The sequence below is a fragment of the Gopherus evgoodei genome, chromosome 1 (genome assembly GCF_007399415.2).
Source record: "Gopherus evgoodei ecotype Sinaloan lineage chromosome 1, rGopEvg1_v1.p, whole genome shotgun sequence".
Taxonomy (NCBI): Eukaryota; Metazoa; Chordata; order Testudines; family Testudinidae; genus Gopherus; species Gopherus evgoodei.
The window spans coordinates 111,408,013-111,432,044 of NC_044322.1; the positions used below are offsets into that span (position 1 = coordinate 111,408,013).

General features: G+C 40.7%; 1 protein-coding gene across 2 annotated transcripts in view; it reads right to left on the bottom strand.

The window, feature by feature from the left end:
- Positions 1-24,032, bottom strand: part of RASA3 (RAS p21 protein activator 3) — a 221,817-nt gene that overhangs the window by 151,068 nt on the left and 46,717 nt on the right. The window contains exons 1-2 of one of the 2 annotated variants that reach the window (XM_030569144.1): positions 3,874-3,951; positions 3,233-3,374 (exon numbers count right to left, since the gene is read on the bottom strand). In XM_030569144.1, coding sequence (XP_030425004.1) covers positions 3,233-3,333 — 101 coding nt within the window. In that variant the 5' untranslated portion in view covers positions 3,334-3,374; positions 3,874-3,951. Of the gene's footprint in view, positions 1-3,232; positions 3,375-3,873; positions 3,952-9,051; positions 9,170-24,032 lie in introns of those variants that run through there. The other variant, XM_030569135.1, reaches the window with a different exon arrangement.

The window sequence follows — 24,032 nt, forward strand, 5'->3', positions numbered from 1 at the left end:
CTCTACCTATGAGTATCTCTACTCCACTGCTTCTTCCAGTCAGGCATTAGAAAGCTGTCCTAGTAGAAACGTTAAATCTTTGATTCAGTACAATATACCAGCACAACAGTCCTGTTTTGATGGCAAGAGAGGTTGGCTGGTGGAAATTATGTAAAACGCTTGACCAGGGGTCTGCAACCTCTGGCACGCGGCTCGCCACGGGAAGCGCCTTGGCAGGCTGGGCCAGTTTGTTTACCTGCCGCGTTGGCAGGTTCGGCAGACCGTGGCTCTCACTGGCCGCGGTTCGCCCTCCCAGGTCATTGGGGCGGCTGGAAGCCATGGCCAACGCATTCCTTGTCTACGCCACTTCCCGCCTCCCCCACTGGCCTGGGATGGTGAACTGCGGCCCACTAAACCTGCCGATATGGCAAGTAAACAAACTGGCCCAGCCCGCCAGGGTGCTTACTCTGGCAAGTCGCATGCCAGAGGTTGCCAACCCCTGCTCTTAATGATTTATTGGTCTCACCTGACTGCCCACTAACCTGGCTGCTCTCAAGTTTTTGAGGGGAATTTAGTGCTAACGAAAGGTGTAGTAATATTGTTACTGGCCTTGTGATTAAGGCACTGGCCTGGGAAGCAAGAGGTCTAGGTTGTGTGTGACCCTGGGTAAATCACTTAATATCTGTGCCTCAACTCCCCATCTGGGAAATGGGGATAACAATGTTTCCTTTCCCAACCCCGTTAGCTGTTTAAACTGTATGCTCTTCAAGGCAGGGACTCTCTTACTGTGTGTTTGTATAGCACCTAACACAGTGGGGTTTATTGGCTGCGGCTTCTAAGCGTTACCATAATACATGTAATAAACCAATGGCTCTCAAACTTCCCAGACCATTGAACCCCTTTCAGGAGTCTGATTTGTCTTGCATACCCCCAAGTTTCACCTCACTCAAAAATTACTTGCTTACAAAATCAGAGAAATACAAAAGTATCACAGTACACTTTTACTGACAAATTGCTTACTTTCCCATAAAGCAACAAAGAGTCCTGTGACACTTTATATACTAACAGATGTATTGGAGCATGAGCTTTCGTGGGTGAATACCCACTTCGTCAGGTGCATGTAATGGAAATTTCCAGAGGCAGGTATAAATATGCAAGCAAGAATCAGGCTAGAGATAACAAGGTTAGTTCAGTCAGGGAGTATGAGGCCCTTTTCTAGCAGCAGAGATGTCATGTTTCTCATGTTTACCGTATAATTATACAATAAGTCAACTGGAATGTAAATATTGTACTTACATTTCAATGCATAGTATATAGCAGTATAAACAAGTAATTGTATGAAATTCTAGTTGATACTGACTTCACTAGTGCTTTTATATAGCCTGTTGTAAAACTAGGCAAATATCTATATACGTTGATGTACGCCCTGGAAGACCTCTGCATACCCTTGGTTGAGAACCACTGTAATAAACCACTTCCACAGAAGTGAAGTTACCATTCAAGTAATTAGCTAAAAAATGACACATGCAGAATTCCTCACTGTACAAAATGAAACGTTTCAGCCATGTTTCAATTTTAAACCCTTTCATGTGCATAGAGAGTATATGAAAAAACAGCGGGAAAAAATACAGGTTCCGTCAGTGCAAGGAAACCTGAATTAGAAAACATGGTTGCAGATATGGCAATTTCCTGGCAGACTTTATTGAATTAAGATTTAGTATTTTACAGATCCATTGTATTAAATGAATGGTTTATGTATTATTGTGGGCCAGGATTGTATATAACCTCTCAAAGGGGGAAATGTGACAGATGTGGAACCTGGGGATTCAAAAGATTATACTGAACAATGTACCAGACAAGAATGGAGTTTTGGAACAAAAAGTGTTAAGTCATTTTCCTGGGGAATATCTAGGGGAGGGGAATGCAAATTCTCCACCTCCAATTATGCAAAACCCCAGTCTTTTGAAGCTTCACCCTGAGGAGTTGTCCATTGTCTACTGATCACCTGTTATGTGAGGCCAAGGTGAAAGGCACAATCTGGAAAAAAGGAAAGTCTGAATGATTCACAGTTGGTCTGGTTCTGAATCTGACACAGCCATGAAATTTTAACTGTGTGTGGTGGGGGAGTGGGGGGGGGAGAAAGAGGGCGGGGGAGAGACAGTTACGGGTTTTGTAAGACTGAGTCCAAAGCTGGAGTTCAGAGTGAGCTCTGGTAAGCTTTTTAACATGCATGTAAACAAAATGTTTAATAGCTTTTTTTTCTGTAATGCTTTCAACTGAAGAATACACACGCTTACTTACGAAGAGCTGTACAGTAACTTAGAACTGCAGGCAATTACACTATTCATAACCTCTGCAGAGAAAGCAAAGAGCAGGTGCTGGCCCTTTAGGTGTTTTGGCTTGCTACGAATATCACAGTGTAGGCAGAGAACTGTGCAGCCTGGAAAACCCCTGGTCTCAGAGACACTTGGACTTTGCCCAAGGGAGGTGACAGCTAAGGAGCTGGGAGTCTAGAGAGGGTGCCCTCGAAGGAGCAATACAGGTGCAATTGTCCTGAACTATGACAATTGTTTCAGGGTGACAAGTATATTCAATTTTATGCATATGTTCACAGATAATTGTAAAAAAAGCCCATAGGTCACAAATGGGAAACAGTTTGTCATTTAACAGTCACAGTTCAATAAAAAAAATTTAAAAACAGAAGTTTTCACTTGTTTGCTAAACTGAAAAAATGGCAAAGGTTTAAATTGACAATAAAAAGGTGAGGAGAGATGTAATTTTTGTGATTTGCTTCCATGGGTTGCAACACCCAAGTCCCTGTTACTCAGAGACTGTGCAAGTTTTGACAAGAAGCCCAACCAAAGTATTAGAAATTGAGAATGGGGGCCAGAGTTGAAGTGCTGATTTAATATCATTTCCATGTTAAACCTCATCACAGGCTTACAGGGAATAGTTTGTAACAAATCTGGTGGAGAGGTAAGCATGTGTGTCTTATTTATTCAAAGCTGAACACAGCCACCCATATAATTAGTGGTTGCTTTAACCACACATTAACATCTAATTTATGTGTGTTGGATCCCATAGCTCGCTCAAAACTTTGACAAGATGCCATTAACCTTCAAACTGCATGAAGGGTTATAACAGATGAAAACAACCTGCTGCACACAAGGCTGACAATGGTTCCAATAGGTGTAAGTAAGCAATGCACACTTCCTAGAAGATGATCTGCCCGTCTCAAGAAAAAGAACTACACCTGCAACTCCTGCTGACTTTGACACATCCTTTTGAGGCAGCCATTAATCCTCTTCTGTCCAGTGCTCTGGCCCAGTGCCAATCTTGGATGAACAACAGCATATCAAGACCAACAGCTATGTCCTTGCAGAGCGGCAGCAACTCTGGGATAGAGACAGGCACACTGATGAATTTCAGAAGCCCTAATTTACATCCACCTGTTTGTAACCTGGGATGCAAATCCTAACTAGGCTTAACAGGATACTCACTGGACTGGTCACAGTGACTGCCACAATGCAGAAATTTGGCTTAGCTCCCTCCTATCGAGGTCATTACAGGGCAGCAATGTACACGGTCAAACATGTGGTGGTGGAGTGCACAGTTAAAAGACTGGAGTAGGGTGACCAGATGTCCCAATTTTATAGGGATAGTCCCAATTTTGGGGTCTTTTTCTTATACGGGCTCCTATTATCCCCCACCCACTGTCCCGATTTTTCACATTTGCTGTCCTGTCATCCTAGACTGGAGGATGGACTGCAATCCCTCCCTCAATGATGCAGCAGTTAGATAGCTAAACAAAGCAGCAGCAATTTGTACAAACAGAGGCACTGTAAAGACATTGTTAAAAACAGTTTCCTTCTTGAATTTATTTTATTTATTCACCTATTGGGGGAATGTTCAAGGATGAAGGGCAAATCCAACTGGTAGTGGAGCGTAGAGGTAGGTGGGTGTTGAGATAGTCAGGAGGGATGCTCCTACGAAACAGATGAACAAAAGCAGTACCGTGCCCCTAACCCACCTTCAAAAAGAGATGGAGTCAAAGGTAGATGCTAGCTGACATGGCCAAGGGGGAAGAAAGGCTATCCCAGGAGACACGAGGAAAGCAAGGAAAGCCAAGAGCTGACTTGGAAGTATATGCTCCTTGGTCAATAATTCAAGATGAAAGGATTGTAGTTTCCCCGTGAGCACCCTAACCTGCTGATTTCAGACTGGATTCAGCCTACCACTTTAATTTAAATATGTCTAAAGACGGATGGAATTTCTCCCAACGGAAGTTGTTATTCCTATAACAGAAAAGCTTATTTTCTCAATGGAAAATTATTGGATTAATCCAGTGGAACGACATCAACTAAAACAGTAAGTCCTCCTGTGAAGTGGTTTAATGATCATCCAACAGGAAAAAAAAAACAAACAAACCAACAACGCTACCTGTGTAATTCCTAGTTCTGAGCAACAAAGGTTACACTTGCTTGAATAAGGACAGAAATTAAGTAACAATTGCAAAATTACTTTCGTGGAACTATTTCAAGCTTTAGACGTGGCAAATTCTTAATTACAGCAAGAACTTTAGATAGCAACTTTATGTCATTTATTACTAAACAATTCCATTAAACTGGAAGGTGCTAACAACTTCATGATAAAACACAACTGTCCTAACTCTATGTGGCTATCAATCTACAATCTGTGAGGGTCAAAATCTACACTATTTTGCATCTCAGTCTCTCTTGCCTCAATGCAGAACACAAAGACCCAAAATAAAATAAAGATCACAAGAAAAATATTAAGTGCAAGAAAACTTGAGTGGACAAATCCTATGAAAAATCAATAGGCCTTGTGCTCCTAAATCAGTTAGGACTTTTGAAAGTTACACCTCCTATCTATAATCTCATCAGTTAAATGACTGAATATTTCCAATGTAAAATGTTTCACATTTAAAATCAAGATTGAATATTTTTCTAAAAGCTATACTGCAGGAATTATTTTGAAGTTTGAGGGCATGTGTTATACAAGGGATCAGACTAGATGATCATAATGATCCCTTCTGGCGTTGTCATCTATGAATATGATAATAGGAGATAGGGTTTATTTTAGAATTCACTACCTAACATAATAATACATGTATGCAGCCCACTCCACCCAGATTTCTTTATTTAAATATAAGGTGATCAGAAATTAATTTTGGAGGGGGAAGTAAATTCCTTTTTTCCAGAATACATACATGCCTGAGTTTGAGTGATCATGGGTTAATTCAGTGTAAACTATATGGAAGGATAAGCAAACATAAGCCTGCAACAAAGGTCCTTGATTTCAAAAAGACAAACTTTAAAAAAAAATTAATGGAATTAGTTCGGGAGTTGGACTGGACTGAAGAATTCCAGGATCTGAATGTATAGGAGGCTTGGAAATACTTTAATTCAAAGTTGTAGAAACTATCTGAAGCCTGTATCCCAAGGAAAAGGAAAAAAAAAATGTAGAGAAGGTTGTAGACCAATCTGGATGAACAAGAATCGCAAATGGTTATTAAAAGAAAGCAGAAGGCCTATAAGGAATGGAAGAAGGGCTGGATGAGCAAGAAAAGCTCTCAGAGGTCAGAAAGTGTAGGAAAAAAATGAGAACTGCCAAAAGCCATTAAAACCATTAGTAAAAGGTTCTTTAGACATATAAATAAAAAGGAAACATGGAAACAAGAAGTGAGACTGCTAAATGCTGAGCATGGGGTAGAAATTAAAGATAATCTAGGTATGATCCAACACCTAAACAAATACTTTGCCTCAGTTTTTAATATGGATAATGAGGAGGCTTGGAGAGAGTAGCAGGATTGCTAATGTGAACGAAGATAAGGAAGAAGAAAATTACCACATCCAAGGTGGAAGCTAAACTCAATCAGCTTACTGGTACCTAAATCATGAGGACTGGATAATTTCTACCCTAACATATTAAAAGGAACTAGCATGTGAAATTACAAGCCTAATAGCAAGGATTTTTAATGAAATTATAAACTTGAGGGTCATACTTTATGACTGGAGAACTGCAAATACAGTATCTATATTTAAAAAAAAGAGTGATTCAGGAAACTACAGGCTCATTAGTTGACCTCAGTTGTATGCACGGTGTTAGAAAATATTTTGAAAGAAAGAGTAAAGGACATAGAAGTAAATGGTAACTGTGATTTAAAAAACAAACAAACATGGTTTTACAAAAGGCAGATCATGCAAGACCAATTTGATCTCTTTCTTTGATAATAAAACAGATTTTCTAGGAAACGCAGTAGATCTAATCTACTTAGATTTCAGTAAAGCTTTTGATACAGTTCCACATGGGAAATTATTTGTTAAATTGGAGAAGATGATAATTAATACAAGAATCAAAAAGGTAGGTAAAGAACTGGTTACAGGGGAGACTACAACAGGTTATACTGAAAGGTGATCTGTCAGACTGGAGGGAGGTTACTAGTGGACTTCCTCAAGAACTGGTCTTGGGACCAATCTTATTTAACATTTTCTTTAATGACCTGGTCATAAAAAGTAGGATTGTGCTAATAAAATTTGTAGATGACAAAGTTGGGTGGTATTGGGGAGGACTGGAATACCATACTAGAAGATATGGAGGACTTTGAAAACTAACATAATAGAAACAGGATGAAAATTTAAGAGGGTGAAGGTCAAGATCACGCACTGAGGTACTAATAACAAGAATTTTTGCTATAAGCAGAGGATGTATCAGTTTGAAGCGACAGAGGAGGAGAAAGACCCAGGTATATTGGTTGATCACAGGATGACTGTGAGCCACCAATGTGATGCAACTATGAAAAAGGCTAATGAAGTCCTAACATGTATCAGCAAGGTATTCCCAGTAGAGATAAGAAAAAGTGTTATTATCAAATACAAGGCACTGGTGAAACCTCATGTAGAATACTGTGTGCAATTCTAGTCTGTCAGGTTCTAGAATAATCAATTCAAAAACAGGAACAGGTGCAGAGAAGGGCTACGAGGATGATCAGAGGAATGGAAAACCTACTTACGGAGCTTGGTTTGTTTAACCTATCAAAATGAAGGCTCAAGGCATATATGATTGGTCTATATGGGATAAACACCAGAGAGGAAAGGAGTTATTTAAGTTAGGGGCCAATGTTGGCACAAGTGGATATAAACTGGCCATCAACAAGTTTAGGCTTGAAATTAGACCAAGGTTTCTAATGATCAGAGGGGTGAAGTTCTGGAACAGCCTTCCAAGGGGAAGGGCTAAAAACCTAACTTGTTTCAAGACTGAGCTTCATAAATTTATGGAGGGGCTGATATGATGAGATTGTCTACAATGGCATATGGCCCATCCATGAATACTATCAGCAAATGTCTCCAACAGGCAGATAAGGGATAATAGATGGGGAAGGCTCTGAGTTACTACAGAGAATTCTCTCAAGTTTTTGGCTGGTGGGTCTCGCCCATATGCTCAGGGTCTAACTCATCGCCATATTTGGGGTCAGAAGGATTTTCCCCCAGGTCAGAGTGGCAGAGACCCAGGAGGGGGAGGGGAGGGGAAGGTTTCTTCCTTCCTCTGCAGCATGGAGCACAGGTTACTTGTTGGTTTGAACTAGAGTAAATTGTGGATTCTACATAATTTTAAGTCTTTAAATCATGATTTGAGGACTTGAGTAACTCAACCAGAAGTTATGGACCTATTACTGGAATGGGTGGGTATGGCCTATGATGTGCAACAGGTCAGACCAGATGACCATGATGGCCCCTTCTGGACTTAAAGGCTGAGAGTCTGTGCCTAAACTTGTTCTCTCTATATTTTAGGCATTTTTAGGCCCCAACAGAAGTTCCACTCCTTGCTGTGGGTCTGTACCTATTCCATTCCATTCTACTATTTTACTCCTGACTAGTTTAGTCTTACAATACACCTATCACATGGTACGGGAGCACCTTAGAAGCCATTTCTCCCAACTTCCAAGCCTATGTTTTAGGCATTGCTTATGCTGGGGATCTATCCCAAAGGCAGCCATCACTGTAGCAAATTCCTAGTGTGGACAGCCTATTGGCACTGGTCTCTCAAACTGGTGATGCATTAAACCATGGCAAACTGCCCCAGTGAAAGCAGCTGTTTTTTTTCTGTCTGCACTGCAGGCAAGCATCAGTGCAGCTATAATCTGATAGTTACAGTCAATTCAGATATGGAAGGTAGACAAGGCTTTAGCCACAAGATCATAGGTCAGCAGCAACGGGTATAATGAGGAGCACTACCTCCAAGGAGGCCAGTAAAGTGCCTGGAGAAAGAAGACAACTAGATGCGTCACTGGGGGAAAAGCATTCCACACCCTCCCCCAGGAGACAGCTTACCAGCAAGTAGGGAACGCAGAGAAAAAAGCTGACTTCTGAAACCCCTTCTCACTCATGCTTTACCAGATCACTTGGGTATTCAGGCAGTTTCAGAGTGGCTGGAGGAGAAGGAAACACACCCATTCACCACCAACTGCCTCTCAAAAGAGCAAAGCTGGCCAGCAGCAGGAGATCGGGATCTCAGACAACCTAGCCCTGTACCTGCCATCTCAGGATTTTGCTGTAACTGCTTTTCCCTTTCTTGTAGTCTCATTACTCTCTCCCCCATATTCTCTCCAGGAATATGCAGAACAAAAGCCCACTGTGGTTTTCAGCTCTGATAGAGCAGCAGTTGTAACAACAGTACGAAGGAAAAATCCCTGATAGCTGGATTAAATGGCACGGTTAAACTGACAACTAAAAAGCATAAAGGAAGTTCAAAAGCAAGTAAACTAGAGAGCTGTATTAACTGTAACCTCCTTGGAAACTAATTCTGTGCTTTCTCTCAGGACAAGACCCTCTTTACACATAGATGATAAAAACATATAGTTACATGCCAGGCCATGCTATCCATAATAATGCTATTATTATAGTCCTACAATTTAAAAAAAATCAGCTATGTTCTTCTCCATCCCACCAAAAGATCTATTTGGAATACTATAGAAATATAATATAAACAGAAATGTTTTAGGGTGTTAAAAGAACTGACTGAATATATCTGCATACAAGAAATATTTGTTACCATAGTGATTTCTCCACTATTTTGGTCCTGAAAACCTCCTCCTGGTCCAGGTTTACAGTACAGTAGCAATCCCTCATCTTGTTTGGCCCCGGATACGTAGGAAGATTTTTGGCTTCTCCTAAAGACAAAACAATTCAAAGCAAACTTTAAATATGCGCAGATATTGATAGTATATCAGTGGTTACATTAAAAAGTATACACATTACTTTTTTATTTGGCTGCAGAATGCTTCCTACCAGGTCTTTATTTAGAAGAATATTTTCAGCCCTCTGACAGGAGCAATGCTTATGTAGAATGGCAGGCAGTAAGCTGCAATATGGCAATGGTAAAGGAAAAAAACTCAAAAGCACCTAAGTCTCTTATGAAAATACAGCTTTACACCTTAAATCCCATTGACTTTCAGTGAAGCTTAGACACCTAAGTCATTTTTGATAAAACAGAGTTTGGGATAAAATTTTCAAACCACAAGAGACTGCAAATAAGGATTTTATCTACAGCTCTGCTACTCTCCAACGTGCTAGCATGAAATGTGACTTAAATGACGCACCAGAACATGGAGTGTAACAACACTTATCTCATAAGGTGCTTTGAAGTTTAATTAATGCTTGTAAACCCCCTAAGATCTTTGGACAGAGGTACTGTTTAAGTGCCAGACATTAAAATTAATTTGTTAGACAATACACCTTTGCTTATTTCAAAACTGCAACAAGAAACAATTACATATTCTGTATCTAAAAGAATAGGGCTGGAGAATAGGACAGACAAAGACAGCAGTATAAAATTCAGAACTTTACTATTCTAGTCTCATTTCTGTTGTTTTTTTTTAGTCTCTCCCTCTACAGGTCCATCAACAAGCAAAATTGCAAACTAAGATTGCTTGGCACAGTGACAGTCCAAACAAAAGCTTAGGAAAAGAAATCAGATAACTCTCCCCACAGCTTCATTGAAACACCTGAGCACCACTTGGCAAGTGTTTTGACTTCAAGGCCTAACTTCTCTGAGAGCTTGAGGAAGCTTCACTCTGCATGTGCTCTTGTTTGCACTTCACTTTTATGGTACCTACAGATTGTTATCTTATGTCACATGGACTGAATAGAGCATGCTCCACTGATAAGATATAAGGGAAAAAGCAAGATCAGAGAGCAAAGCTTATTTGTGAACATAGACAGAAGAGAAGAGTAAAATCTATGCAACAGGAACAAGCCTAGGCTGTTTATCAGACATCTGCAGTTCAGAGCAAGTCAGTTCTAGGAGAAAAAGAAAAATCTTTTTCAGTCCCCAATACGCATAGCTTCACTAACAGGACCAATTTCACTTCATCCCAATCTCATTTTGAGTCACACAATCTCTGCAGACATTGGGCCACATTTAGAGGTGACCTAAACGGTCGTGTAAATGAATCAGCAAATGGATGCAACTTCCATGCTGAAGTTGGAAAAGATGAGTTGTAGCAGTAAAAGCAATTCACGGGAAAACAAGATTAAGCAGGCTCCCATTATCTACTTTAACAGGAAGGCAAAAGGGTGGTTTAGGATGCAACATCTTTCCTGACCACAGGACAACCTGTGTCCCCCCTTGGGATGTAATTTACACTCATTTATGATTTAACTTGCATCATAGCATCTCTGCATTTAACCTATTACAGTAAAAATACCATCCAAAATGATGTGCATTTGATCGCCAAGACTAACACCTGAAGACTAAAGATTTGTTATGTCAAATAATTTTCTACACTTAAAAGCTAGAATGTATAAAGCTATGTAGTTTGGCAGACTTTTAACCCTTTATTTTTATAGCTGAAAGATGATAAACACAATTTGAAGTGTTACAATGTGGCCAATAAAGCTATATTTCAAGTTTGTTTTATTTTCTTTTTTAAATTAAAAAAAGCTAACTTCTTTAAGACCTAGCTGATGCCACATGGTAATGAATCAGTGCGTTCTTCCACTTATAGAAAAGTCAAGAGACAAATTACATTGGGTTTGTACAATTTATTACATTATAGACTATGTTCAAGGAAACTTCTTTTTCTCTCTGCCTTAGCCTCACCTTCTTCAAGTCCCAGAGAAGACTTTCCTTTCTAGTTTCACTTTTAATCGTATGCTGGGCCAGCGCCTTTCTGGCTGAAGCTCCCTCCAGAGGGAGTCAACAGGAAGCATCATAGGAGGATAATAAGGAAACTTCCCTTGTGGGGGCTGAGCATATTACCAGCAAACTTTTCAAATTTCCAAATTAGAAACATTTTTTTAAAAGGAAAACTACGTAGATCAAGTTTGTGAATTTTCTCCTCCCCTAAAACAGCCTCTTTTCAGAAACTCTTCATTTTTTAATAGTTTTCTGTGACAGACAATGTCCTCTCTAGTATTGTAACCCACTGAAATTCTAAAATAGCTAATTTTAATTTGAAGCCTATTTTGTTGATTTTTAATACAAGAATTACAATATAAAGATAAGGAGAATGCAGAAGTAGTGATGGATTTGGATTCCAATGAGAAACAGTGGTTACTGGGTCTCTGAGTTTTATTTGACAAGGAAGACTCTTGAGGACTGAAAATGCTGTTTACCATTGCCCTTCAGCGAAAGGGTCTGAGTAAGAGGCACAGAGGAAGAAAAGTGGGAACTTGTGATTTTTCTTCCACTTTGAAGACCTTGACAAATCATGGAGACTATAAGCAAGGAAATAACTGATCATTCCCACTTACCAATCACGTTACTGACTTAACCGAAGACAGTCAAACCCCACACCACACTATTTCTGTGTTAAACTGAGACACACACCAAATGACTACTTAGGGTCCTATATAAGAACAATAATCTGAATTGTTTAGTCAGCAGTCAGAAAAATCAAGCATCCAAGGAACATTAAGTACTCTTAGTCCTCAAGCCAGACATTCAATGCCAACAAAACAAGCCCCTGCAGAATTTCAGCTGGTCTATAGTGTCATTTAAACAAAATGTTCCGTCTTTGGGGTTATTTCACTATTGCCACTGGAGCTGAACTATTCTGTTCACATTTGTTGGTCTGAAACAAACACACTGATGAAGTCACTATGTTAGAGAGACAAGGTTGGGAAAATACTATCTTTCATTGGACTAACTTTTGTTGATGAGAGAGAAGTTTTTGAGCTACACAGAGCTCATCCTCAGGTCTGGGAAAATGACACTCAATACTTTCCCAATTTCTTCTATTCCAGCTGCTGTAGACTCATTGCATTATGCATAGGTCTGATCTGAAGGCCACTGAAGTCAATGAGAGTCAGTACTAGCAAAGCAAATAATTTTGGATGTGAATAATTAAAGACATTTTGAACTGGCTCTGCAACAGAGTGGATTGCAGTACAGTATTTGTGATGCTGACTTCCCCTGGTGGTATGGAGTGTAATTACAACTTAAGCGAGAACTGCCCTCTCCATGCAGCATAGAGAAAGTGGTGGCGTACGAAGAGATGTCAGAACAGAGAAACACCATAACCTAGAATGAAGAGGCATCTGGGGAGGGAGGGATGGACAGATAGCTCCATGGCTTGAGTACTGGCCTGCTAAATCCAGGGTTGTGAGTTCAGTCCTTGAGGGGGCCATGTAATGATCTGGGGCAAAGAACTGTCTGGAGATTGGACCTGCTTTGAGCAGGGGATTGGACTAGATGACCTCCTGAGGTCCCTTCTAACACTGATAATTCTATGAATGTGTCTTCCCAACTCTCACTCAGCTTCCCTACTCACTCCAATTCATGAGTCCCTTCCTTGCTTAGAAAGAGGGATGAAGCAAGGCAAGGGATAAGGGCTCCCATGGCAGATGGTGCATGAGGTGAAAGAGAATACTGCTTAGGTGCCTAGGGACATGCAGCTGCTAAAACAAAATGAGAAGCAAAATAAGATTTGAAAATTTTCTTCGTAGGTGTGGGAAGAGACTCCTAAACAAACATCCAAAAAGATAGTCCCAAAAGGAAAAACAATTGTCATTGTTTTGAATCATCTAACACTTATCTGTTGAACAAAAACATATTTTGCACTATTTCCTTCCCTTCCTCCCCCCTTTGCATTACCACCTATGTCATTAGATATCAATGCACCTTCAAGATTACATACACACACACGCGACATTGCACAGGTCTGGAATTCACATGGAGGGAAGGAAGGGAGATTATGAAAATATTACAGCTACCAACCTGCCTAGAGCCTCCCCAAGAGGCCGGGATACTGCTGCTGAAAAGGAGTAATGCCAGCAAGGATCCTGGACAGTTGGAGGGATCTGGTCTTATGTCGCTCTGACAAGTTTGGGTGCAGATATTATGGACAGTTCCATTTGGGATTGGGGGAAGAGGGGAAGATACATGTAAATCAGGTCTCTGAAATCTCTACTTTTCTGACCTTTTGGAGTGAAATATGCTAATCTTTGCACAACTAAATACCCATTACACACTCATATGCTATCTGATATTAAGTGCAATAGCACTTTAACACAACACCCATTAAGCTAAACTTTGTTATGTATCCCACCAGATTTATGTTTTGAGATCATCCAGCACTAGGAAACAACTTATACTGGATACATTTGATTTATTGAGTGGCAAAGAGGAAATCAATCCCCTTAGGCTTAGACAAACAAAAAATCAGTGAAAAAACAGCTGAGCTTTCTACACTCTGGCATTCAATTTCAGGCAGTGGGCAGAGAAACTCAAGGACAGAAACAAAAAACAATCTGAAAAGGGCAATATATACACAAGCTATCATCAACAATGATTCATTTTGCTTCTATTGTACTCTGCACATATCCTCTGAACATTCTCACTTGCAAGCATGTCAAGAACAAAACAAAATGATGGGGTTAGCTAACCTCCCCCCAAAAAACACAGTTCTATCATTACTAGAAATTCTAACTTCTACTCTGAGGTTTCGAACAAAACATCTTTCAAGCTTTTATTTTCACTCCCCATAAAACATGCAGGAATCAGCAATGAGTCTAAAATGTAATGGCAGATTGATATATTTTCATCATCATTTATGCTGAAAGTATTCTTCATGTTTAGAACCCCTTGTCTGAGTAACTCAGGATGAGATGATCAGATGCTAACAAATCTGCAAATAGGACACAACGTAAGGTTAAATGCCACTAAGACGTAAACCATTCCTTTGCCTATTTTAGTATTCCATTTAGCCAGACTTGCAATAATGTAAAGAAATGCTGAGGTGTATAATGATATTTCTGAAACATGTGCTGACTTTTAGGAATATATGTATATTGACCACCGGAGGCTGATGATGCCACATGCAATAAAGAGATGATGTGCAACTTCTTTTGCTATTTTAGGCATTGCAAAATATTAGTAAATCAATATGCATTGATGAAATATATACTTCTCTGGACGATTAAAATGGACAATCAACTCACATCGGTCTGAATTTTAACCATCTTTAGTTACAAAGCAACATCGAAAACTAATGTAAAATAAATTTTGGAAAAAAATTTTAAAAATTTATTTACTTTGTGCATTTAACAGCGCTTTGTCCAACTGACTTTGTATAAGGCATATGGTGTAGCTGACCATGCACAGACGCATTGTCTTTCACAAAGATGAAGGGAAGAGAGAAACATTTTAAAATAGGAAATTGATTAAAACCACAAAATTGGTAAGCGTACTCAAGGACAATTATACTATTGCACCTCATTTATAATATCCTAAACTCAAAGTATTATTGTTTTTCCTACCTTCTTCCTTTATGTAACAATGCCTTTAAGGTAACTGCAATTTTCCTTTTATGTTGAAAGTAAATCACAAATCTAATGTTATCTAATCAAGCAATATGTAAAAATGAAATCTATTTAAAAAGCCAGTTGTGATTATAAATATTCAAATTTCTTTGAATAGGTTTATCTTTGTTGCTTTAATGCTTTAGCTTGATATTAAATAGAGCAAAAATCCATAGCATGCACACGCACCCACACACACATGCTTACCGGTTCAACAACGAAACAGACTATTAGATTTCTAAATCAGGTCACAAATAGCCATCTGTGAAGTGATTCCACAGTCTGGAGAACCAGATTTTTAGCTGATCTGCTCTTAATGTAAGTCATTGCCTGCCAGCATGTTACATGATAGAATTGTTTGTTTAGTTATGAGGATCAAGTTAAAAATATAAATTTGTCGCATCAAAACAAATTTGTTTCAACCATCACATTTATGTGCACTATTCTCTAACCCCCACCCCCCCAACACACACACAAACTTTTCCCACTGTGGAAGCTCTAATGGTCCCAGTTGATCTATTGCTAATGGAGGGAACCACACCTGTAGTACTGAAATAATCCTTTTAGCACCATCCATTACATCATAGCTCATGTTACCATCTCCCCAAATATCAGCACCACCAGTGGAGGGGATATATCCTCCTCCACCTTTTTTACTACAAACAGCTCTACAACTCCCAGCCAGGAACACTCCTCATGATCAGGATAGTGTCCACCCCTCCGAGGCATATACACTAATCGCAAGAGATCAGCCACTTAGCCAAGTCAATATAGAACTCAAATCTTACCCAATAATCACACTGATGCCAATCTTTTAGTAACTAAAAATTAAATATTAAAAGGAAAGAAGAGAGTTAATAATGGTTAACAGATTATGTATATATAAATAATTACTGAGTCCTTATATCAAGTTTGTAGCAGTGATGAATAGACTGCTGGCTTGTAAAGTCTCTCTGATGATCTTCCAATCTTTTGGAAGATCCTCAGTCCATAGTTTTAAATTATAAAATCAACAGTCAAGAGAACCAGAGCAGGAAAGAGGCAAAACGGAAATCTTAGGAGTCTTTTATATCCTCTGCCATAGGCCTGGAAATTTACTGTCTCTGTTTATGGAAAAGTTACTGGCCTAAGTTGGAGTCCAGCGTCACTTGAGCATATTGTATGTCCTTACATGGCTTGATGACTCACAGGAGCAGCCATATCATTGCTGTGGCATCCACAGGAAGAGCTATTTGGGTGAAATGAGTTTCTTCTACGGCCCATTATGAGAGCTAAGTGTTCTTGATGGGCCATCAATACATAGTTGTCTGGATTTAATGTAAATTTCACCTGGTGGGTGTAAGCCAGGAATAGAACACATATGTATGATGCTAGTATATAGCCAATAGCCCTAACTTCAAACAGGATTTTATTTATATATATATCGTGTGTATATATATATATACACACACGATAATCATACTTAGCAAATAACTTTTCCATTGGCATCCTACATGACATACTTCATACAAGATTTGTTGCAATTGTATAACAGTGGCAATATCAAGGACATAAATGGTCCAAAAAAATAAAAAAAAATAAAATAAAATAAATCACTGAATATGGAGTGAAATGCTACTAAACTCTGGATTTTTGTACAAGAGATGTTCTACTACTCTCTGAGAGACTCTACCCAAGACTACTGTAAGGGCTTGTCTACATCAGAAAGTTGCAGCGCTGGTGAGGGAGTTACAGCGCTGCAACTTTGAAGGTGTACACATCTGCAGGGCACCACCAGCGCTGCAACTCCCTGTTTGCAGCGCTGGCCGTACTCCCGTTTTGTCTCGGGTGTAGAGGATCCAGCGCTGGTGATCCAGCGCTGGTAATCCAATGTAGACAGTTACCAGCGCTTTTCTTGACCTCCGTGGAAGGAGGAAGCCTCTGGTAATCAAGCTGGTTTCCTTTCCCGGTTTGCTCTCTCGGTCCCGGAGCCACCCAGCAAACCGCAGGGAAGGAGACCTGCTTGCTCGGGGTTCCGGGACCGAGAGAGCAAACCGGGAACGCCGCGGTTTGCTCTCTCGGTCCCGGAGCCAGCCAGCAAACCGCGGGGAAGGAGACCTGCTTGCTCGGGGTTCCGGGACCGAGAGAGCAAACTGGGAACGCCGCGGTTTGCTCTCTCGGTCCCGGAGCCAGCCAGCAAACCGCGGGGAAGGAGACCTGCTTGCTCGGGGTTCCGGGACCGAGAGAGCAAACCGCGGCCGGTTTGCTCTCTCGGTCCCGGAACCCCGAGCAAGCAGGTCTCCTTCCCCGCTGTTTGCTGGCTGGCTCCGGGACCGAGAGAGCAAACCGCGGCGTTCCCGGTTTGCTCTCTCGGTCCCGGAACCCCGAGCAAGCAGGTCTCCTTCCCCGCGGTTTGCTGGCTGGCTCCGGGACCGAGAGAGCAAACCGCGGCGAAGCTGGTTTCCTTTCCCGGTTTGCTCTCTCGGTCCCGGAACCCCCCTTGAAGCCGCCCAACAGCGCTGCAGTGTGGCCACATCTAACACCACTTGCAGCGCTGGTTGCTGTAAGTGTGGCCACTCTGCAGCGCTGGCCCTATACAGCTGTACTAATACAGCTGTAACAACCAGCGCTGCAAAATTTTAGATGTAGACATGGCCTAAGACTGTTTTTGTGCTAGCTGCTGGGTAACAGAATCACTGCATATCCCTCAGAGATGTGTTCCTATCATTTCAACCATTAAAAGCCACTGCACTGCCAGGATTCCACACCCTTTCAGGTTGTGACACTACTGGAAAGTTGGTCAGAAAGACCAAATTATCTTACTGGAAGGCATTTGATTCAGGGGCAGCCTGTTCATATAGTCAAACTAGACGGTCGCCTAGGGTGCCAAGTTAAATGGGGCACCAAAGTTGAGGGGAAAAAATCAAATTAAAAAAATGAAAAAAATACAAATAAAATAATGTCATTATTTTAATTCCCATGCATGGAGGGAATATGAATTATAATTCATTTCTCTACATTTCTGAGAAATTAATATGTCAAATCTTTTATTTACAGCAAAAATAAACTATATTTTAGTGAATTTTCTCTTCAATTTGGGACATAGACTCACTCAGCAATTTCGATAAGCAATAACTCAGCCAAAATGAAACACATCCGCCAGTGGCAATAGCTGCAATGCTACTCACACGTAACTCGAATATACATCAAGATCGCATAGCCGGAAATTCATGTAGAGCGGAGATATCTCAAGTTGATACATGTCAAACGGTCATTTTCACAAACACGTCACACAGGTAGATGGTTAAGAATCGAGCGAATACTGTAGAAAAGTGTGTTTCTTGGTGCCAAAGAATAAAGAACAACATCTCTGAGCATTATAAATCCAAAATGTGAGTATCTTTAAGCATTATTAAACCTTAGCGTTATTATTGGGCTGTGTAATTATGAACTTTTCTTTTTATAACTGATTCACATGTAATAAATAAAGTCCATAAAAGAAAAGTAACAGCATTAATGCTTAATAGACCAAGAAAGGGATGTCGTCACACTCCAAGCGGGTAACCATGAGGAAGGGGATTATTTTCCAAACAACCAGTGTCGGGTTATAATGTCAAAAAAGGTCATTTTGTTTCCGTGTAAACGCTCTAACTGTTTTAATAGGTGAGTATATGTTACTAATCACTGAATCTTTAAGCAGTGAAAAAACATGTTGGGATGGCTGCAACGTGGTTTAAATCGCTAACCATGTGGTGGGTGTGTCAGCCACCCTTAATACTATAATGCTTGCAGTAGGGAGCACAGTACATAATATTCAAATGCCTCATGGCAGAAAGAGGAAAAAAGAAAACGCTCAGGAGCTGAGTATCATAAACGAAAGGCTGAGAAGGAAAAGGACCAAGCAGAACAGTAGGGATCCTTCCTGAAATATCTTCTCTTGAATCCAAATAAAAATGGAAGCAGTTCACAGCATCCAGATGAAGGAATTTTATTTGGAGATGAGGGTAGATCACATCCACAAAAAAGCAGTTTGGAAACTTACTTCTAGATGAAGGATGCTCACAGTATCAGACTCATATGGAACTGGAGAAAATGTATTCACCTTCAGAGACCCATGCAGAAATTGAAGTAAATGAAGTAGAAGGAAGAAAGGATGAGGAAGTTACAAACAAGTTACAGTATGGGGACCCAGCTTCATGGCCTAGACGTGATGACAGTGGACACAAATTCTCGTGGAACATGGATCCGAACAAGTTCATGAATTTCTCTTCCCTAAGGATGGAAATAAAAGAAAATTCTCTGCTCAGCATTACAAGAGGAAACTCATTAATGGGGAAGAAATTCATCGAAACTGGTTACAATATTCAGTGTTGAAGGACTGTGTTTCGCTTTTGCTGCAAGTTGTTTAGAAATCAAGCAATTGGCACATCACTTACTGAAAATGGTTCGAAGGACAAGAAAAACATCTTCACTTCTATCACATAAAAGCAGTACAGAACATCTGGAATGTTTTCTAAATTGGAAAGACCTTGAATTACGATTGAAAAGAGTAAAAACTATTGATGAAGAAAATTTACGTGTGATCAAGGAAAAAGAAGGAAAAAAGAATATTGGCAACAAATATTAGAGTGTCTGATTGCTTTAGTGAGAATTCTCGTTGGGCAAAATTTAGCATTCCATGGCTGCGTAGAAATGAAAAATTATACACTCCAGGTAATTGAAATTTTTAAAAATTTGTTGAATACCTAACTTTGTTTGATCCAGTCTTGAAGGAGCGTCTCATGATCAATTATTTTACATAAACACAGGTTCATTACTTAGGAAAAAATATGCAGAATGAACTCATTCAAATCCTAGCAAATGCCATTAAAATTGTAGAAGCTGCCCATTCTGCAAAAGACTTTTCAATAATTCTGAACTGAACACCAGATGTGAGTCATGTTGAACAAATGATGATCATTCATTTTGTGGATATGGAAAAGTCTGCAGATGAAGACGCTGAAGTGCTCATAAAAACATTTTTTGAGTTTCATACCACTGAAGGAGACAACTGGAGTATTTATGACAAACTATTCCACAAGAGCTTGAAACAATGTCATTATCTGTTGAAAACTTACATGGCCAAGGCTATGATAATGGAAATAATATGAAGGGTAAAGACAATGGTGTGCAAAGGAGAATGATGGAAATCAATCCTAGGGCCTTTTTCGTTCCTTGCAGTGCACATTCTCTGAATTTGGTTGTCAATGATGCTGTTTGGAGGCAAGCAGTTTTTGACCTGGTGCAACGTGTTTGTGAGTTTCTCAGGTTCGACACATTGTTGGGAGATTCTGACTCGCCATGTGAATTCTCTGACTGTGAAACCACTTAGTCAGACAAGATGGGAGAGTCGCATTGATGCTTGGAAGCCTCTTCACTATGAACTTTGAAACATTATGATTCCCTAACTGAAATTTCCGATGATACTACCTTCACTGGATCATATGGCAATACGGCACGTTCAGATGCAGAAGCTCTTGCAAATGGACTTTTCAAGTTCAAAGTTGTGACTTCACTCATTTTGTGGTGTAATATCCTTTCGAAATTAACCTCACTACAGACACTGATAAGGGCATAAGTGCACTGGAGATGCTCATATGCAGAGTATTCCATTTGAAGACAAACATTATGACACTTGCAGAGTTATGTTGGTGAATGTTTCTCAAGAAGCAGAAGAACAGAGGAAAAATTGCCACCAACAAGGGGTGCATTGATACCTGGTATCAAGAGGGCAAACTATCAAGCAATGGAATGTCTCTGGGATGATCGAACGCATCCAAAACTACCCTCCCCTATTGGGCCTGGATAAGTCTTAGAGGATGGCTAATCACACCACTTATGCACTTCAAAAAATCAATCCTTCGGCTAATCAAATGCTCATGTGCAAAGACCAGATGCTCACCATCCTTCAAATATTTGGTCAATAGTCTGCCTTGTATGGAGATGTGCAAGTGTGACACAGAAAAGGATCAGTGTGAAAATGTATCTAGTGGTGCCCTACATTGGTGATGATTTTGATGAATAAATGTTTTCAATCCTACATATCAAGGCTAACTTTCCTAGGATTAGCCAAGATCAATGTCTTATGGTGGGGGAGGGATAGCTCAGTAGTTTGGGTATTGGCCTGCTAAACCCAGGGTTGTGAGTTCAATCCATGAGGGGGCCATTTAGGGATCTGGGGCAAAAATTTATCTGAGGATGGGTCCTGCTTTGAGCAGGGGGTTGGACTAGGTGACCTCCTGAGGTCCCTTCCAACCCTGACATTCTATGATATATATATATAAGCAATGCATCCCTATGTTAAAGCATAATGAAAATTAAAATGTTGATTTTTAAACATTTTCTTGAATATATAGCTACATAATTGTTCTAGATTTGTCATGTTTGGTACCACCATGTTCCTGCGAGAAAGGGCTTTCAAGTGATACCCAACTCAACCACTTTTGAAGACAATGGATTATCAAAATTTCCATTAACTGGATCACCTAGTAATAGGAGGTGGAGGTGGGGGAGGGAGGAGGGCAGCAAGTGCTCCCTGCCTGCCACACCATAGAGGGGGACACGATTGGAATTATGATTCTGAAGATTTTATGGATTCAGATGACACCTCCTTTACCATTCCATCACTAACTTGCCCTCAGAAGGAGATTTTACTACATTCTTCTCCCAGACCATATAGTACATTACATTCTTGCAATGATTCAAAATCATCATCAGCTGGTCACACTTCAGTCACACCAAGCAATTTCCTCTCAAGAGCCAGGCTAAAACATACAAGGACTCTTTTCCCTGAGATGTTCTAGCCAACCACAAGAAAACACAGGGGTTGGGAAGTAATCTTAACTTGTACGATTTGTTTTGATATATACACTAAACATGTGAACATTATGTCCATGAGATGTCTTCTACTCCGTCTACTGTCACCTGTATTGTGGAAGATACTCTTCTTTTTTCACACAAATTTAAACACATTTGACTATTCATGTTAATCTCAGTATGCATTGTCATATCATTTGCTACCACAATTAGATGTTCTTGTTAATGTAACCCCTTTGGGGTTTAGAGAGCATGGCCTCTTTAAATCTTTTTCCTCTGTGGGGAGGGGGAGCAGTGAGAGAAAGGAAGGAAACTCCAAGGGGTGGCTCTGGGGCTCCAGAGAGAGAAGGGCTGCAGCCGGCAGGCCCTCACAAAATGAAGCAGCAGAGAACCTGCCTGAAGCCTGGGAAGGAGAGGGTGGCCGATTGGGGACACCCCAGGACAGGAGCCAGGAGGAGCACTGTGCCAGGGAGTAATTGCCCAGGAAGGACAGGCCAGAGCTGGACCCAGTATCACTGCTGCCCAGAGCTGCGTGGGGCTGTGAGTACTGGGGCTTGTGACTCTGCACTGGGAACAAGGAGGGAGGCTACTAGCTAGTTAAGTGGGGAGGTGGTCGCTTTGGGTGGCTTTGCAGAGAGCGGCAGAAGAGGGCACTGAAGAGGTTTGTTGGGGAAAGTTCACTGGCACCAAAGACGACCAGGAGCACCCAAGACTCACCACTGGACTGGAACTTTGCCCAGGACTCCTGAACTCTTTGTGCAGACACATTGCTCAGAGTCTGCCCTTCCAGACTGTGCTACCACTGGGCCCGTGGGGCCTTGGTTTGAATGTAACCCTGTTTTACTGCTCCCCCTATATTTCCCCTTGTTGTTTTTCTCCTCCCATCCCTCTGTAAATAAATATTTCCCTTTCCTATATGCATTGTACTTTTCCTGTGGGTGGATGTGTTCACTCTGGGGGGTGGTGGAACAGGTGCCCTTGGGGTGGAAGGGATTTTTCCTGCTGCATTCCAGCACGCGCTCTCTCTTGGCCAGAGCTGCCTGCAGAGCACACTCCATCTTGGCTACGAGGGCACTAAAAGTTACATTAAAAGTCTCTGGAACACATTTTTGGCAACACTATTCAAGTAGAATGTGTTCATCAACTGTACAGCGTGATGTCTGGGTAAATTCATTTCTATCTTAGGGTTTTTTAGAATGTGCATCACCATGATAAATACTTCACAGGTAAATTAAATCTACATAGTCCATAGTGGACTTAATAGAATTTTCTGTTCTTCTCCCTTCTTTCTTGGGCAGCGTGGGTATGCGTATTTAACGGTCTTCCTTGTTTGGAGGTATGAAGACCAAAGTTTTAGTCCATTGTCACTTTGTCTGTCTTGGGTATTTATAGGGCTCCTACCACCACAACATCTGAACACCTCACAGTAATAAATTTATCCTCACAACCTCTCTGTGAGATAGGGAAGTGCTATTCACTCAGTATGACAGATGGAGAACTGTAGCACAGAGAAACTAAGAGACTTGCCCAAGGTTACACAGGACATCTATGTCAGAGCTGGAAAATGAACCTAGGTTTCCCAAGTCTCAGGTTAGAGTCCTCCTTCTTTGTACTGGAATTCCATGGTGATGTACTCATGGCAGCCCATCCTGTTGAAGCTGACATCCAATCCCAGGTGCAGTGAATTATAGTAGTCCCGTCTGGAAGTGGCAACATATGGATAACCATGGCCAGATCCTCATCCAAAAGGAAGGATTACAGATTCCTAGCAAGATATTGGAGGAAGAAGGCTGTTTTCTACCAATGATACCTAATTATCTAGGGTTAGTGATGGATCCGACCAAACCCCCAAACTTTGCATCAATCTGATGAACAAATGAGTACAAATGGGAGGTAAGAGGCCTTTGATGGAAGAGAATGTAACCCTTTCTAGCTCTTCAAAGAACTTTCCCCTTCCAACTAGCATCAACTTAGACTGAACTAGTTTTTAAAACAGTCTATTTCTTCCTCTGTTTGCTTTACAATAATTGTGGTGTCTGAAGAAAATAATTGACATTAACTAACCTATGTAACATCTGAAGTCACTGGATTTCACTACTGAGTGAAACTGAATTTAAAAAATGCCCCTCTGCTATGTACATCGGACAAACTGGACAGTCACTACGGAAAAGGATAAATGGACACAAATCAGATATTAGGGACGGCAATATACAAAAACCTGTAGGAGAACACTTCAACCTCCCTGGCCACTCTATAGCAGACCTTAAGGTGGCCATCCTGCAGCAAAAAAACTTCAGGACCAGACTTCAAAGAGAGACTGCTGAGCTTCAGTTCATCTGCAAATTTGACACCATCAACTCAGGATTAAACAAAGACTGTGAATGGCTTGCCAACTAC